At 44.2% G+C, this 15723-nt stretch overlaps 1 protein-coding gene across 5 annotated transcripts in view; it reads right to left on the bottom strand.

Annotated features, from left to right (window-relative positions):
• LOC102568417 (C-type lectin domain family 2 member B) overlaps nt 1-15723 on the bottom strand; it is a 30013-nt gene that overhangs the window by 2268 nt on the left and 12022 nt on the right. For 2 of the 5 annotated variants that reach the window (XM_059726741.1, XM_014604521.3), the window contains exons 4-7: nt 7408-7574; nt 4679-4870; nt 3846-3941; nt 224-423 (exon numbers count right to left, since the gene is read on the bottom strand). In XM_059726741.1, coding sequence (XP_059582724.1) covers nt 224-423; nt 3846-3941; nt 4679-4796 — 414 coding nt within the window. In that variant the 5' untranslated portion in view covers nt 4797-4870; nt 7408-7574. The other 3 variants (XM_059726742.1, XM_059726743.1, XM_014604522.3) reach the window with 3 other exon arrangements.

The raw sequence follows: 15723 nt of genomic DNA, 5'->3' as shown, positions 1-15723 counted from the left end.
CTAGAACCAACTTCCAAGGGAAGTGGTGCTTATTTCTACCTTGGGGGTCTTCAAAAGGAGGCTAGATAATCATCTAGTCAGGTTCATTTGACCCCAGCCCATGGTCTTTCCTGCCCGTGGCAGGGGTTCAGACTTGATGATCTGCTCAGGTCCCTTCTGACCCTGTCAACTATGAAACTAATACAAACTGCACTTTCACCCACACTGGCTCTTTCCTGCTTACCATGTCCTCCTGACTATTAATCACAGTGAGAGAGGAATTGTATGAAGAGCAGATGCTTTGACTTAATGTCCAGTTCCCCTCATCCTCTGAAAAGTAGTAGCATTTCCTTCTGTAACCAATCCAACCATCTGGACAGGAAGCTGCAGGGACGAGCAGGTAGGTTACTTGATGGGAAGTGGAAGGAAGTTTGTCTTTTTTAACTGAAAAAATAAAAGTCAAGACACATTGTGGGTAAGAGGGTAGGTATTTGCCTCCTCCACTACGTGTTATCTCGACAGAAACTCAGAGCAGCACATCGGCAACATAAGGAAAGAAAAAACCTTCTCTCTTCTCTATATCTACAAAGCATGAGATAATAATCTTAGACTTATTCCATTTCTACTGCACTTGTGAGGCTAGAGAAGATGCGGGGGGGGGGGAGAGGGAGAAGCACATGAGCTACTACAAATAGAAGATTTCACACCTCAGTCAAAGTCTTAACCTCTCTATTGAGTCCAGACATGAGATACCATCTCCTTCCATAAAGTACAACTCTACCTTTATTGAATAGGGAAGGCATTGAAATTCATGGCACCCCCATGATAATGACAGGGATATTTAATGCAACTGCTAATAGATGTCTCTCTCACTTCTCTTGGAATTGATGGCAGAATATTTCTGGGAGCTCTTACCTAGGTATGGAAGCCCTACTGCCTCTGTTGCTTACACCTTCAGGGACACAGCACCCAAGAAGTTCCTCTAGAGTACAGTCTATGTTGGCTGACAACAAAGGATAATGTAGGCTACATGAATCTACTTGGTTTTTCCTATCTTCACATACTTCCATAGTTGGTAGGGTCGGAAGGGACCTGAGCAGATCATCAAGTCCGACCCCCTACCATGGGCAGGAAAGAATGCTGGGGTCAAACGACCCCAGCTAGGTGATTATCTGGCCTCCTTTTGAAGACCCCTAGGGTAGAAGCCAGCACCACTTCCCTTGGAAGTTGGTTCCAGATCCTAGCCGTCCTGACTGTGAAGTAGTGCCTTCTAATGTCTAGCCTGAATCTACTTTCAGTCGTTATTCCTCGTTACTCCTGGAAGTGTTCGGGGGAACAGGGTCTCTCCCATTGCCTGCTGGTCCCCCTTGGCCAGTTTATAGATGGCCACCAGATCCCCTCTCACCCTTCTCTTGTGGAGGCTGAACAGGTTCAGATCTTGTAGCCTTCGTTCGTAGGGCCTGCCTTGCTGACCCCTGATCATGTTGGTGGCCCTCCTCCGGCCCCTCTCGATGCTGTCCACACCCCTCCTGAAGTGTGGCGCTCAGAACTGGATGCAGTACTCCAACTGTGGCCTGACCAGTGTTGCATAGAGGGGGAGGATCACCTCCTTGGACCTGCTCATGATGCATCTGTGGATGCATGGCAAGGTACGGTTAGCCTTCCTGACCGCGTCCCCACATTGGTGGCCCATGTTCATTTTGGAATCAATAATGACACCAAGATCCTTTTCTGCCTCTGCACCGACTAGAAGGGAGTTCCCCAGTCTGTAGGTATGCTGCTGGTTCTTCCACCCCAGGTGCAGTACCTTGCACGTCAGTATTGAATCCTGTTCTCATCTGTCCACCCCTATAACCTGTCTAGATCTAGTTGCAGCCTGTCCCTCTCCTCCAGTGTGCCCACTTCTCCCTACATCTTAGTGTCATCTGTGAACTTGAACAAGGTGCTTTTCACTGCCTTGCCCAAGTCGCTGATGAAGATGTTGAACAGTGCGGGCCCGAGGACTGAGCCCTGGGGGACCCCACTGCCCACATGCCTCCAGGTTGAAAAAGACCTGTCCACCACCACTCTCTGGGTGCGGCCCTCCAGCCAATTTGTGACCCATCTGACTGTGTAGGCATCGATGCCACAGTGCTCTAGTTTTTTAATGAGAATGCGGTGAGAGACAGTGTCAAAGGCCTTCCTAAAGTCCAGAAAGACTATGTCCACTGTGACACCTGCGTCCAAGGCTTTTGTGACCTGGTCGTAGAAGGCCACCAGGTTGGTTTGACAGGACGTGCCTTGAATGAACCCTTGTTGGCTGCCCCTAAGCATGATCTCCCATGCTGGTCCCTCACAGATGTGCTCCTGGATAATTTTCTCAAAGAGCTTCCCCAGGACCGAGGTAAGACTAACGGGCCTGTAGTGTCCTGGGTCCTCCTTCCGTCCTTTTTCAAAAATGGGGACCACATTGGCCCTTTTCCAGTCCTCCGGCACCTCTGCTATGCACTAACCCAAGACGCACCCAGGAGACACTCTCCCTGGGGCAACTGGATTTCCACTTGAGATACTCAGAGACGATCAGGAAAAGGTTGTTTTTGCCCAAAATGTCAGTGATCACAAGTACACTGATTTAAAAGAGGCATCTCTGTCTACAAATATAGTGGCAACAGCAAGGGAAGTAGGTAGAGGAGAGGCAAGAGGATGACCATGAATTCCAGTGCCTTTCCTGTTCAATAAAGGTAGAGGTACACTTTATAAAAGGAAGTCATATCTCAGGTCTGGACTCAACATAAGAGGTTACAACTTTGACTGCAGTGTGAAATCTATTTGCAGTAGCTCATATGCTTTTCCCCCCAGTGTCTTTCCCAGAATTGAGTCAGTCTGGTGTGCAGACTTGTAACCAACTAGACTAGTGGTTAGTTTAAACCCTTTAGTCCTGTGGGCCAGAGGAGTGGCACAGGGCCAGTTGTCGGGCTTCAGGGCCTGATCTGGCCCAGAAGTATCTCCTCCCTGCCCCACATACCTGGATTGGGCCCTAGGGGCCCAATGCTACCCCCTCTCATCTGCTGTGCACCAGGATTGGGCCCTGTGGAACCAGCACTCTTCCCTTCCACCCCGAGCACTGGAATTGGGTTCTGGGGCCCAGGGCCACCCCCTCCTACACTCCAGTGCATTGAGATTGGGTCCTATGGTCCTGGTACCACTGCCTCCTGTGCCCCACACACCAGAATTGGGTCCCAGAGGCCTGGTGTTGCCTCTTCCAAGCCCTCAACACCAAGATTGGGCTGTGGGTCCCAAGTGCTGCCTTTGTACTGCCCTGCATGCTGGGATGGGGTGTCCCATCCAGCGTACAGGGCCCAGGGGCTTCCTATGGGTCTGGAAACTTGGCAGCAGGAGAGCAGTGGCACTGTTCCCCTGCCACCAAATTTCCAGACCTGCGGGGTGTCCCACAGGCCAGATGACATGGTAGAGTAGGCCAGATCTGGCCCAAGGGCCTAGGTTGAGCACACCTGAATTAGAGAGATAATCCATCAGTACAGAGAATATCCAAAAGGATATTTTTGTATGTAGCACATTGTGGCAACCCATTAACAGACACCACAGGTTGTTAGGCAGTATCAAACATCAGACCAATACCACTTGAGCTAAAGCAGCTTTTATGTGCGAGTCACTAGCAGGATGAGAATTGCTGGTGGCATCAGTGACTGCAACACTCTACAAGGACACAATGATCCACTGAATTATATATGCACCATGCTAGAAGGATTGGGGAAGGGGCAGGGTGCGGAGAATGGACAAGGAGGAAGAGGCAGAACCAACACTAAAGCCACGGAAACTGCAACCTTAGTGAAAAGCAAAGGTGGGGAGGAAAGTTCCTCACTCACCTCCCAGAGCAGCAGCCAAAGCAAAAATGATGATCAAAGTGAGGATAATGAAGATAGACACAGTACATCTCCGGAACATGTACACAGTCTGAGTCCCTGAAAAATAAAGTATTGTTAATTATCCCAGCACAGGGATGTGCTGATGGGTACAGAGTGCTGTTTCATAGCAAAACCTCATTTATTAACTATTTCCTGTCAGTGGAGGAAAAACATCGTGGATACAGCTCTGGAGCTATGAGGCTACACTGTGCTATTTTAAGATATTACAGCTGCAACTCCCTGTAGAAATCTTACTACTTTGTTTAGGAAACACTTTGGTTAGTCAGTATTAAAAGCATAATTCACTACTGGTTATTAATAAAGGTACAGAAGAACAAGATAGAGTTAGGGTGACGTTGCAGCTGGGATGATTCAGGTGAAACATGAGAAAAGGATTTTTGTGGGTGACAGCTTTTACTGGACCTACTGTATAGCTGGGTATAAAGTAACTTCATACCTGAAAGCTTGTTCATATCCCTTCCCAACTATACAGTGGTACCAGTAAAAGATGTCATCCATAAAAATCCTTTCCTCTTACAGAAGAATCTAGGTCATTTACATCTAGGTGAATCACAACCCATTTAGTTCAGTTGGTTGCTGAATTAAAGACAATTCACTCAGGTGTTTGCTAGGGTCTTTTTTTCAAAGGATTCTTCATTTAGCTGGACTTCAGCAGCAACCCAGTAGAAAGTGCTAGCTATAGCTCTGTATACCCCTGAATACTTTCCAAACTCTCAATTTAGCAGGTAGTTTGGAAGCCAAACCCAGTGGTATTAGGATGCTACTGTACTGACCTGTCAGCTTAGTGAACTGTTTGGCATCTTGTAAATGTAGTGAAGATTTCAGAGAATCTGTTGTGCAAGTGGTTGCATCAAGATAGTGATGACTGTTTATCCATGAGTGATTAATCATATTATGAAATGTTGAGAAGATGGATAACTACTGATAATCACTTGTGATTAAGTAGTCATTATCTTTGCCAATCCCTGTGGAGTGAGGAATCAACAGTGGTTTACTGTCCCTTTACTATATCACAAAAGCATAAAGACACAGATCCTCAAAAGCATTGACTACTGCAGGTGAGTCTATTGCAACTCAAGAAGAGATAAAGAATTAAGAGACTTCATTTATATATCCAGTAGGAACTGTAAGACCCTTAGATCTTCTAGAGATAAACAACCATAACCATAACACCTCCTCGCAGTTAGAACTATACCCTAGACCTTAAAACATAAGGGTTACTCCCTTACTTGCTAGTCCATCCTCTTGCTCTTGTATGTACCCATCATGAGCATGCATTCATGGAGATGATAACTCTACATTACAAAAGTTCTGCCTAGCTTTAACAAACTCTAGCTGGGTAAAGAGTCCCCACATATGAGGTCAGTTACAAGATCAGGGTCTGGGTGAATGGGGACAAAGCATACAAAAAGTGCCAGATGCTAAAGACATTAAAATATAAACATTTCCCAAGGAAATTCTTTTGTTCTTTACTGAGCAAAGAATAGCAGGGAAATCTTGGTCAAACTTTGAAAAGGTTTAGGAAGTTGGCCTATGATTTTTTTCAAAAGTATGTCACTTCTTCATGATCAGTAACTGTGCCAGGTAGGGGCTAGTGAGAAAGGTGATGAAAAATTTGGGATGTTCAGTAATCAGTTAGGTCATCTTCTTGTTGATATCTAAGCTGCCCAATGGAATGTGAACAATTCATCAGTGATGTCTTAGGATTGTCACCAAGCATCATTCAGCACCTGGGGTAGCATCCAAAGAGCAACTTTTCTCAATAAACAAAGTGAAAAATGCCCCCTGATTCTGGGTGCTCAACATGAACATTAGGTCCAAGGGCTGTCAAATGTACCTGGCAGAGCTCACTAAATTTAAAACGTGAGCCGTGAACGCTCAGTACCTCTGAAAAACATGCCAAAGAGGAGTCAAAGACCCAAAATTAATGGACATTTAAAACATTGCTGAAGTGTATCACTTCCTGAGCATTGACAAGTGGAGCAGTAAATGAGAATCCTCCAGTCATTCTTAAACCTGAGTTTCCCCACACTCATGACTATCTACATCCAAGTCTATTAAAATGCAAATATATGAAAATTGATGGGAGTTTCAATTTAGGACAGATTCATCAGAAGAGAATCTTGTCTAGCTCCTACTTGACTGGACCCAGAGTAAAACAGAGCTGTTGGCATAAATGTGCCATAGTCTCAAAATTCACTCACAGATTTCAAATCTCTGTTCGTTATTTACAATCTTTATGGTTTAAAAAAAACGCAGTGAGAATGGAAACTGCTGAATTGGTTTCATAAGGTTTCCTGTTTGTATCATAGGCTTCTGAATATTATTAGACTTCTTACCGTGCAAAGTATTTGTAGAGTCCTATTTCTCAGATGATGGTAGGGAGAAGATAGGAAGAGGAAAGGAGGGAGCACCACTTTCAGACTTAAAGCAGATTATTTTCTAGGAACTTTAAGAACTGATTCTGACCGTCTCTATAAAGACTGATTTTCAAACAGCATTCCAACAGTTGGTACCACACAAGTGGGGAGTATAACTTTAACATAATCTTGAATTAAAAAAAAGAAAATAAATGAACCCATGTGGCAACAAACATTTAAAAACCTTTGGTGTCTGAGATACTCCTGCCTGATTTACAATGTGCTCCTTATCACTACTGCCAAAAAGACATAGGAATTTTTAATGTATGAATTTTGGGAAACATTTCTGGAAATCTGAAAGATGACAGTTTTTCTGTCTTCACATCATGTGTCACCCAAAAGTTGCCATTGCACCTTCTTCAAAAAAGTAGTAGCTAATAAAGGGAAAGCTGCTCATCATAATCGGTATGCATAAATTGGAACAGAAGAATAAAAACAGTGACAAATCAGAGAATTCTTCATTACTCAGAATAGGGAGGGAGTTTTAAAAAAAATGAAAGTCTTTCCAACAATCCCATGACAAAATTTTGCATGCTATTAGGACTCTAGGAGATGGGTACAGGACAGATAAATTGTGAGAGAACTGACTTTTACTCTTCATAGGATCTCTGCCCCTCCCTAGTATTTAAGTAATAAATTATTAAAAGATACATGATCACTTTCCAACCAGTAATAGGAAGCAGTTTTTGTATTTAGGTAGGGTTCTGACTAAAACTCAATACTTACCCACACCCTGGATTGTTTTGCACTTCTGCTAAAATGGTGTCTTGCAGCCCAGCTAAACTGTGTACTTTTGAAACATGATTGCCTTTCCCCATGTACACTGCTAAAAATCATAGGCTGCTATGCAGACCCCAGAATTAAAATTTCCGGCATCTGAAACAAGCCATCACAAAATACCTAAATCATGAACTGTCTCACCTTACAGCTGAACATGTAGTGGCAACACATTTCACACATTCCTTATCATACCTGGATGCAAGGGCCAGATTTTAGCTAGAGGTTCCCTCCTAATCTATATAAGTGCCAATCTTGCTGCCTCTGCAGCCTGTTCATAAAGATCAGACTAAAACTCACATTACCTGCTTTTCCTTTCTTCTGGTCTCTTTTAACATCCACCTCCTCTGGCTGCAGCATTACTCTGGTGGGGTTTCCTCCTTGCCCAATCTTTGAAACACTCAGTCAGGAGGAGCTGCAAAATGGTGCGTACACTCACAGATGTTTTTTTCACTTCCTTATACTGAAGATCCTGGCAAAAAAACAAGCCACGTCTGAAATGTGCATTTTTTATTCTTCTCTGCAGATTTCACAGCTGGTTTGCAATCCAAACTAACAGCTGAGCTCCTTTAAGCTGGCTCTAAAACCCACTCAGGGAGCAGGAAGAGCTCTAGGCAACACCTAGGACTGAGTCAGTTTTTAACGTAGGGAAGTGAAACCTCCCAGAACCCAAATGCGTTTTGTGTCACGTAGCTCAAATTGACTCCTGGAGAAACATGGCTTTCTCTGCCTGCTCAGAATGGAGAAGAGTTTCTCATAGTGACCAAATTATTTTTAGTTATTTTTTTGTTGGGAATGAATTCCATTGCAGAGCTGCATAACCTTTTAATCCACAAAAATTCTTGTGGCAGGCCTCCAAAAACAAAGAAAAAAGAAGCAGACAGGCATTTCCCAAAACTCCCTGACCACAGACAACTATGAGGAAACTCACTGTTAAAAACAAAAGCAATACCACAATAAAAAACAGAGTCCCAGGCAGATGAGCGGATAAGAAAGCTTTCATATTAACAACCTCCAGTTAATCCACCCCTGAAATGCACTGAGGCAAACCTAGCTGTTCTGAACAGTGGAAAGACTTCTGGGAACCTCAATTTGGAAAAAGTAGTCAGTGTTGAACTCATCATCTCAGTAACAAGTCCAGTGTGGGTGGCTGTTCCTCTTTGGAAAGATCTCAGGATTCTGCTTGGGTTGAGGTGAATAAGGCTTTGCTTTGGGGGCCAAAGTTATGGGGAATGATTTGAGTAAATGTGTAGCTTGGCAGACAACTTTAGAGTTTAGTTCAGGATTTTGGTTTAGGTGGCTAGTTTGAGTCATAGCATGGTTCAAGGTTTGGCATGAAGGTTAAGAACATAAGCAATGACACACTGGGTCAGACCACATGTCCAGCTAGTCCAGGTTCTTGTGTCTCACAATGGCAGAGAGTAGAAGCTAAGAAAGAGTATTTATGCAAGGTCTATCCATACTGATCTGTTCCCTGCCCCTCTCCCCTTCAGCATTCAGAGCCTGGGCAGATTGGTTCAGGTTTGGACCAGAAGTACTGATGCTTGGTCCCAGGATACAATTTGGGTTTGGTGAGAATGAACCTTCATTCCAGATGTCAGAATCAAAGGAACTGGTGGAAGAGTGATTCCGCCCTTCTTTAACAGCCTGCTGCTGTCTTCTAAGCGTTTGTATAAGCACATTATACAAGAACTTCACACTAGCTAGAAACTAAACTCCAGATCCATTTTAAAACCCTGGGCCTCATCCAGAAGTGCATGGATGTTTCGTTCCCTGGGGACAACTAGCGGCGGCACACCTTGTGCTGCCACTAATTGTCCCCAGGGAACGCCTGTGCCACGTATGCTTGTGGTCTTGGGGGCTTCCCAGGGCTTCAGCCACGTCGCTTCTGCCGCACAGAGCCTGGGCGACAGCAGAGTGTGGCTCTGGCTGGCCAGGCTCTGGCTTTGGGCAGCACCACACTTAAGTCCCTGACAGCCTGGGACAGTATTTTCTATGAAACTTCACAATTCATGAGCATCCTCCAGTCAAAGAGCTCTTATTTGAGACTGAGTTGCTAGGAAAACAAAGTGATGGAACCATGTGGTACAAAGCTGCAAATCACCAAAGCTGGACGGTGTAATAGGAAGTGTGAGGGAACTCTGCTACAAAGTGCCTTAGCTCCCAACAGAAACATGCAATCACTCATTAAAAATATACTGCTCACTTTTACTCAAATGTATTAGAGGGATGGCATTCAACAAATTTATAGCAACCTTTTTAGATTTGGTTTAATTTCTCTTTGCAGACAGATATTTTCCCCAAGTCATTGGTTACTTCCTTGAAGAAATGTTTGGGACAGATAAAACTATTACAGTGACAGCAGCGTACAAAGGTACTGTCTGATGTCTTCCTCCAAGTTGTTTTTTTTTTGTATAACAGTTCTCATTCTCTATTGCAAACATTTCCCTGGTCAATGTGAAAAGTGAGAAAGGCTCTGGAAATCCCTACTTAGTTTCCCATCACAATGTGATTTCAGACTCAGAGATCTAACCTCCATGACTCACCCAGCTGCATCTCATTTGGCATAAAAAGACTCTAAGACTTTTTATCCCTGTAAGAATCTGGGAGAATGAAGGTAGGGGGCAGCGCTTGAAAAAGAAAGCTGCACCTTTGTTATAGTGAATGTTCTTTCTAAATCAAGAGATTACCAAAAGAAATGGACTTGTCACTGTAAAACGCATTGCACAATACGCAGCTTGTATTTGTCCTTTATGAATGCAGTCTGGTCTGGATCAATATGCTGAGAGTGCAAATTACGACTGGATAGCCAATTGATAAAATCTTTATACTATGATTCAGCAGGAGCATAAGGTAAATCAAGGCTCAAGTCTCTTCTCATATCCCAGTAAAGTGCTCTGTACCCTGGACTGTCACAGAGGGTGAGGGGTGGAAGGTGGGCAGGTTGACACTCATACTCAGTCTTATTTTATCCCATTAGTGATTGGAAGATTTCCTCGGAATCTCAAAAAATTTCCAAGATGGGAAATTTCTTTTCCCCACTAACTCAAAGGCAGCATGCAACTCAACGGTGCAGCCTAGTCAGCCAAGTATGGCCAGATAATTCCCACATCTGTACAACGCATGGTTTCTTAAGCTTTCCTCTTAAATATTTGGTGCCAGACTCTGTCAGAGACAGGATACTGTGCTGGATAGACCACAGGCCTGACTTGGTTTCAGTTTTTATGATCTCCACAGTAAGAGGTTATTTTAAATGATAAGAGATGTGACAAGACACACCAGTATTTCTTAAACACAAACTACCCCCCAGTCTCAGATATTTCTTCTCATCCCTCAGCAATCCACTGGAAAAAGCAGATTACTGAAACACCTCCGCAGGGAATGAAAAGGCTAAGACCTCATCTCAAAAGCAAATTAGGTTGCAGCATTTTGGGTTGTTCTTTTTTCGGTTTCACTTTTCAAAGCATACTGGTTAGGAATAGGGCTTGACTTTCCCTTTGGGCAATTCGAGGAATTGGCTTTTAGAACCAACAAATTTTAAATATGAGGCTGGGAAAGATCTGGCAATGACCCACAACCACAGGCTATTGCCCCAGTCAGACATGACTTAAGATTGTTAGCAGCATCCAGAAACAAGAGGGCTTGAGGTAATGCACGCACACCTAGACACGTGCACACAATAAATGTTTTTTTGTAAAGTTTCTAGTTTACCCCAATTGTTGATCTTCTTAACACCTCATCTCAGCTCCTCAAAGCTGAAGTTCAAAGGCAGATCTGGGAAACAGAAAAACAGTGGTGGCAAAATAAAGCCAGAGAGATCTAGCTCTGTGCTGACAAACATGACATGCATAGCTTTTTCCAAGCAATGAAAGCCATCTACAGCCAAACTTCCCACAACCCAATTTTCTTGTGGTTGCAAGATGGCTTGACGCCCCTCAAAGACAATGAATCTATCCAAGCTAGATGGAAAAAGCACTTTGAGGCACTCCTGAACCGTGAGTTGATTGTGATAGATACCACCATTGAGTTCATCCTCCCACACCCTGAAAGGGGATCCCATGCCAACTTTCCTGTCCTACAAGAAAGTCTGGCATTCCATTAAGGAAACCAAGAACAGCACGGCTACTGGAACAGATAGCATGCCTGCTGGCACCTACAAGGCTGACAGTGAGGAACTGGTTCTGAGAGTAAGAATTTATTTTCCAAATTTGGAACAATGTAGAGATCCCAGGGAATCTGAGGAATGTGAACACTGTGACTATTTTGAAGGAAGGAGATAAGCCTGTGTGTGGGAACTGTCGAAGTATCACCCACAACAAGGAAAATCCTCGCCCGCATCCTCCTGAGCCATCTTCTTGCTCTTGCTGAGGAAGTCCTGCTGGAATCTCAGTGTGGTTTCAGATATCCTGTAGGGCAATCAACATGATCTTTGTGGCCCACCAGGTCAAGGAAAGTGTCAGGAACAACATCAGGACCAGTATATGGCCTTCATTGACCTTACTAAGGCCTCTGATTCCATCAATCACGAAACTTTGTGGAAAGTACTGGCTAGATTTGGATGTCCAAAAAAGTACATGAAAGTCCTGAGGATTCTTTATGACCAAATGGGACTGTGATCATTCTTTGTCGTGGATTGGAGTTGGATAGCTTTGCCATCCCAACTGGCATCAAGCAAGGATGAGTCATCACCCCGGCTCTGCTCTCTATCTTTTTGAAAGTCCTCCTGGTTCTCATGAAAGACTGCCTTCCTTCCAGAAATGACACTCCATCTGTTCAGTATTTAACCTGGGACATTTTTGCTCAAAAGACAAAGTAATCAAAACAATCATCCTTGACCTTCAACACACTGATGATTGCACTATCCTTGTGCACACTGAGGAAAACCTCCAAGCTCAGCTGGATCTCTTTGGAGAAGCTTACTTGATTTTGGGCCTCTCTTTCAACATTGAGAAGACTGAAGTGCTCCAACAGCCTGCCCTGGGCCATGAATGTGATCCCCCTCCCCAAATTATCATCAAGGGAAAGACTCTGGAGGTAGTCCAGCACATCTATCTCAGTAGCCATCTCAGAATGAACACTGATGAGGAGATCCACCATGCAAGTGCCTCCTTTGGTAAATGGCTTCAGTGTTCCTTTATTCGTCATGATCTCTGGAAAGGTCTACAATGCAGTCATCATCCTTTCCACACAGCTCTTGAGAGAGCAGTTCTCCACACAGCTTTTCACTCCTTCTCAAGCCCAGTCAGCCAAATTTACAACACAAGAGTTACAAAACTATGGTCTTAACCTGGGACAACCTCACCCAATGCAATTAAACAGAGTCACGGGGAACCAGTCATAACCTGTTCTTTCAGGCCTAAACTGCCATCTGCCCCTAAGGTAAAAAGGGACACAGATATCCTACATAGATAACTATTTGCAAGCATTATTTACAGTAAAGCCTGCCCCAAAGCGTTCCCTGCCCACTGAGCCTGCCCTGAAGCGTTCCTAACAAGAACTGCAGGCTAGAACTTAATCCACTTAGCTTCCTTTGTCATACCCTCAATAACAAAGGTCAAGTAAAGGAGCCACCTGCTGTTGGGCTCAGAGTTTGAATTACGGGAGAGCTTGACGGGGGGCCTAAGCCCCACATGAGATGAGAGTGCCCCCCCGGTAAGAGATGAGAACCCACCCCACAAGCCAGTCATTACCTCCCCCCTTGTACTTTCTGGCTGCCACCGCCACTGGCCCCAACCCTGCGGTACTGGCGGGGACCTGTGCGCACAACCCCCAACCTGGCCAATTTTTTGCAGACTCCCTAACAGTTGAAGTGTAATTTGAACCCTGGTTGAGCTGACAGGAGTTAAATGGCTCTGGGAACACAGGCCTAATTTTCATTCATTACAACACGTTTGGTCCATCTCCCAGAAAATATGGCTGTTGGTAACATGCTTGTGAAAATTAAGCTAATCTAACACATCTAGGTAGTTTTAAACTAAACAGGCAGTGGCACTCAGACAGACAGCTGAGCAAGAATAGATTTGCCCTGCAAGCAAGTCATCTGCTCATTAACAGGAACAAGCAAACCACTGTAAAAACACCCCTTATAGCTGTGATGCAATTGCATCCTATTTTAAGCGACTGACAGCTACTACTCTCTCATTTTAAACTTCAGAAATTGCATGGGGAAAGGCTTCTAGTAGTTTCTGTGTCAACAGGGGTTTCCTCAGTATGGTGACTGGGGATTGCTTGGAGATACTAGAAGGAAACCCCTGAGGGGGAAAATAGGAAGGGGACAGGAATTTCTCTCCCCCACAACCTTTTGCTCAAACACAACTGCAAAAACAAACCCATTTTAATTTCTTCTGCTCCAAATAAATTTCATAGATTTCAAAGACATTAGAGCTGGAAGGGACCTCACAAGATCATCGAGTCCAGCCCCTTACCCCAGGGGTAGGAAGTCAGCTTGGATCAAAAAATAGGCTTTCAGCTGCCTGGGTTTGGCAGAGGGGTGAGACCTCCAAGAAACAGTCCAAGCAAGTATCTCACAAAACTGAGCACTCCCCCTCCAAATATAAATATATTTCCTTTTGGGAAACATTGGCCAAGGTAAATGCAAAACAGGTTAGGGTTAGTCCTTGGTGCTCTGGGTCATGAGAGATCTCTCTATATTTTAGAAGGCCCACTTCACTTATGACTCATTTGCTAGTATATTTAGCCTTGACCTCCAAAAGTGTCAGCCTCGCACCACAGTCAATCTGGGTTTCTGGGCAATTGCACTACTGTTGAGTAAAGAGTTTGGAAGAAATAGTTTACTGCAGTTTGCTGTTCCCTGGAGCAGCTCTTGATTTTAGTCCTCATTCACAGCATGTTCATTTCTTCAGGGAATCATTCTTGGTTTGCAGCATACTTGTGAACAACTGCTTGTGCATAAATAAAATGTACACAATGGATCATCAAGGTATAAGTCCTGTGATTTCATTTCTGTTCCATTTTGAGCACTTGTTTCATTTGCTGTCACCTGAGGTCTTATAAACTAAGTTTTGTGAAGGTATCAGGTTTAAAACTAAAACAAGGAGTGCCCCAATGTCCTGTCAGTTGACTGCATATGCTGCCACCATAGATGAAGGCCAAGCAGCCTGAAGAACCTGAGTGCCTTCCTGTTTGACCTCTGTCTAGAGTTGAGCTCCTGTGCCTGTATTAAACTAGCCTGGATGGAGTAATCCAGCACATACTTGCATCCTAAAATAGGCTGCAATCCACAAACTAGGCATTCCTCTATGCAGGTCTTAAGGGGTCAATCCAGCCTAACACAACTCAACAGGCTGAGGCTATTTTCCACAAAAGGAAGATTTAAACCCTTAAGGAGTGTGGAAGGGTTATTGCCTACCTGTTCAATAAGAGCTCTGTGGTTGAAGCACTCACCTAGGAAGTGAGACCCCCAGAGTTAAAGCTATCCTCACCCTGAAGGGACCCACATCTCCTACCACCAGACTAATGACTACACTGGGTGTGGACACTCTCTACCCCCACTGAAGCTGTGTCAGCATGCAAAAAAGAATTCAGGAGTCACTGAGCCAAAGAGAAAGAGCAAGAGGGAACACAGCTCTAGCCTAAGAGTTTGGCATTCAATTAGTAAGAATCCTGGTTTCTGATACTTCTCCCGGTTATGTTTGTACATTTCATACTCAGCTGTTAAATCAAATAGGGGTCAGCAACCTACAGCCCATGGAGATTTCAGGTCCAGCCATGGAATCATAGCTTTGGTGGCAATGAGCTCTCCATGTACAGTGTGAGAGGCTTTGGTGGTGGTATTGGAGAAAGTTGCTGACCCCTGGAATAAAATATAAAATGGACATAGAAGCAGAGACCAAGAACTCACAATCCCCCCATCCCACATGAAAAGAAGCAAATCCTTCTTAGTTCTATGAGAGAGTATCTGTAGGGAGGAGGGCTCCAGGCTGTAGACAGATGCACCTCAGCTCTGGAGAAGTTAGTATTTCAAACACATCACTGTCCCCAAAATGTCCTACAAGAAACCTGCAGGGAGCACCCCACTCCGTGACCTGGTTTATTTCAATCACTTTGAGGCACTTCCTTCTCCCCAGGAACCATACAAAATGCTTCACTGCCCATCACTGGGTTCTGGATTTCACTCTGGGGACAGGGGTCTACACGTCAGGCATTTTGAATTCTGTTTTTTTACATCCAAGACCTTCACAGGATTCTAACACATTGATGGGTATGAAAGAGGCCTGAGCTACTGATCCTCATGTTCAGAATTGCAAGCTAGCCACTAACTAGCAGCCAGTTACACTTTATCTCCTTTTCTGGTAGTATACGCACAGTAAGGTATCACAAGGGGCTAAGGGAGATTTGCCTTCCTTTTATACATCCTGTATTAACTGCTATGTTATATGGACAATTGTTCCAGTCTTATCGTAATGTCATTTAATTTTTAGGGGAGTTCTGTTCATGTTACTGGTAACAGTATATTGAATTGTTACTGTTCAATCAGAAAAATCCCTTGTGTACAAGGGATTCTTATCTACTGCAAGAGTTGATTTGTTTTACTCTGTATATTGCCTTATTTTTGTACAATACTGAATGCTCCTTTTTTGATAAGCAGTTACAAGTCAATG

This window comes from Alligator mississippiensis, chromosome 4, assembly GCF_030867095.1.
Source record: "Alligator mississippiensis isolate rAllMis1 chromosome 4, rAllMis1, whole genome shotgun sequence".
Classification (NCBI taxonomy): Eukaryota; Metazoa; Chordata; order Crocodylia; family Alligatoridae; genus Alligator; species Alligator mississippiensis.
This window is presented reverse-complemented; position numbering and strand designations above follow the sequence as displayed.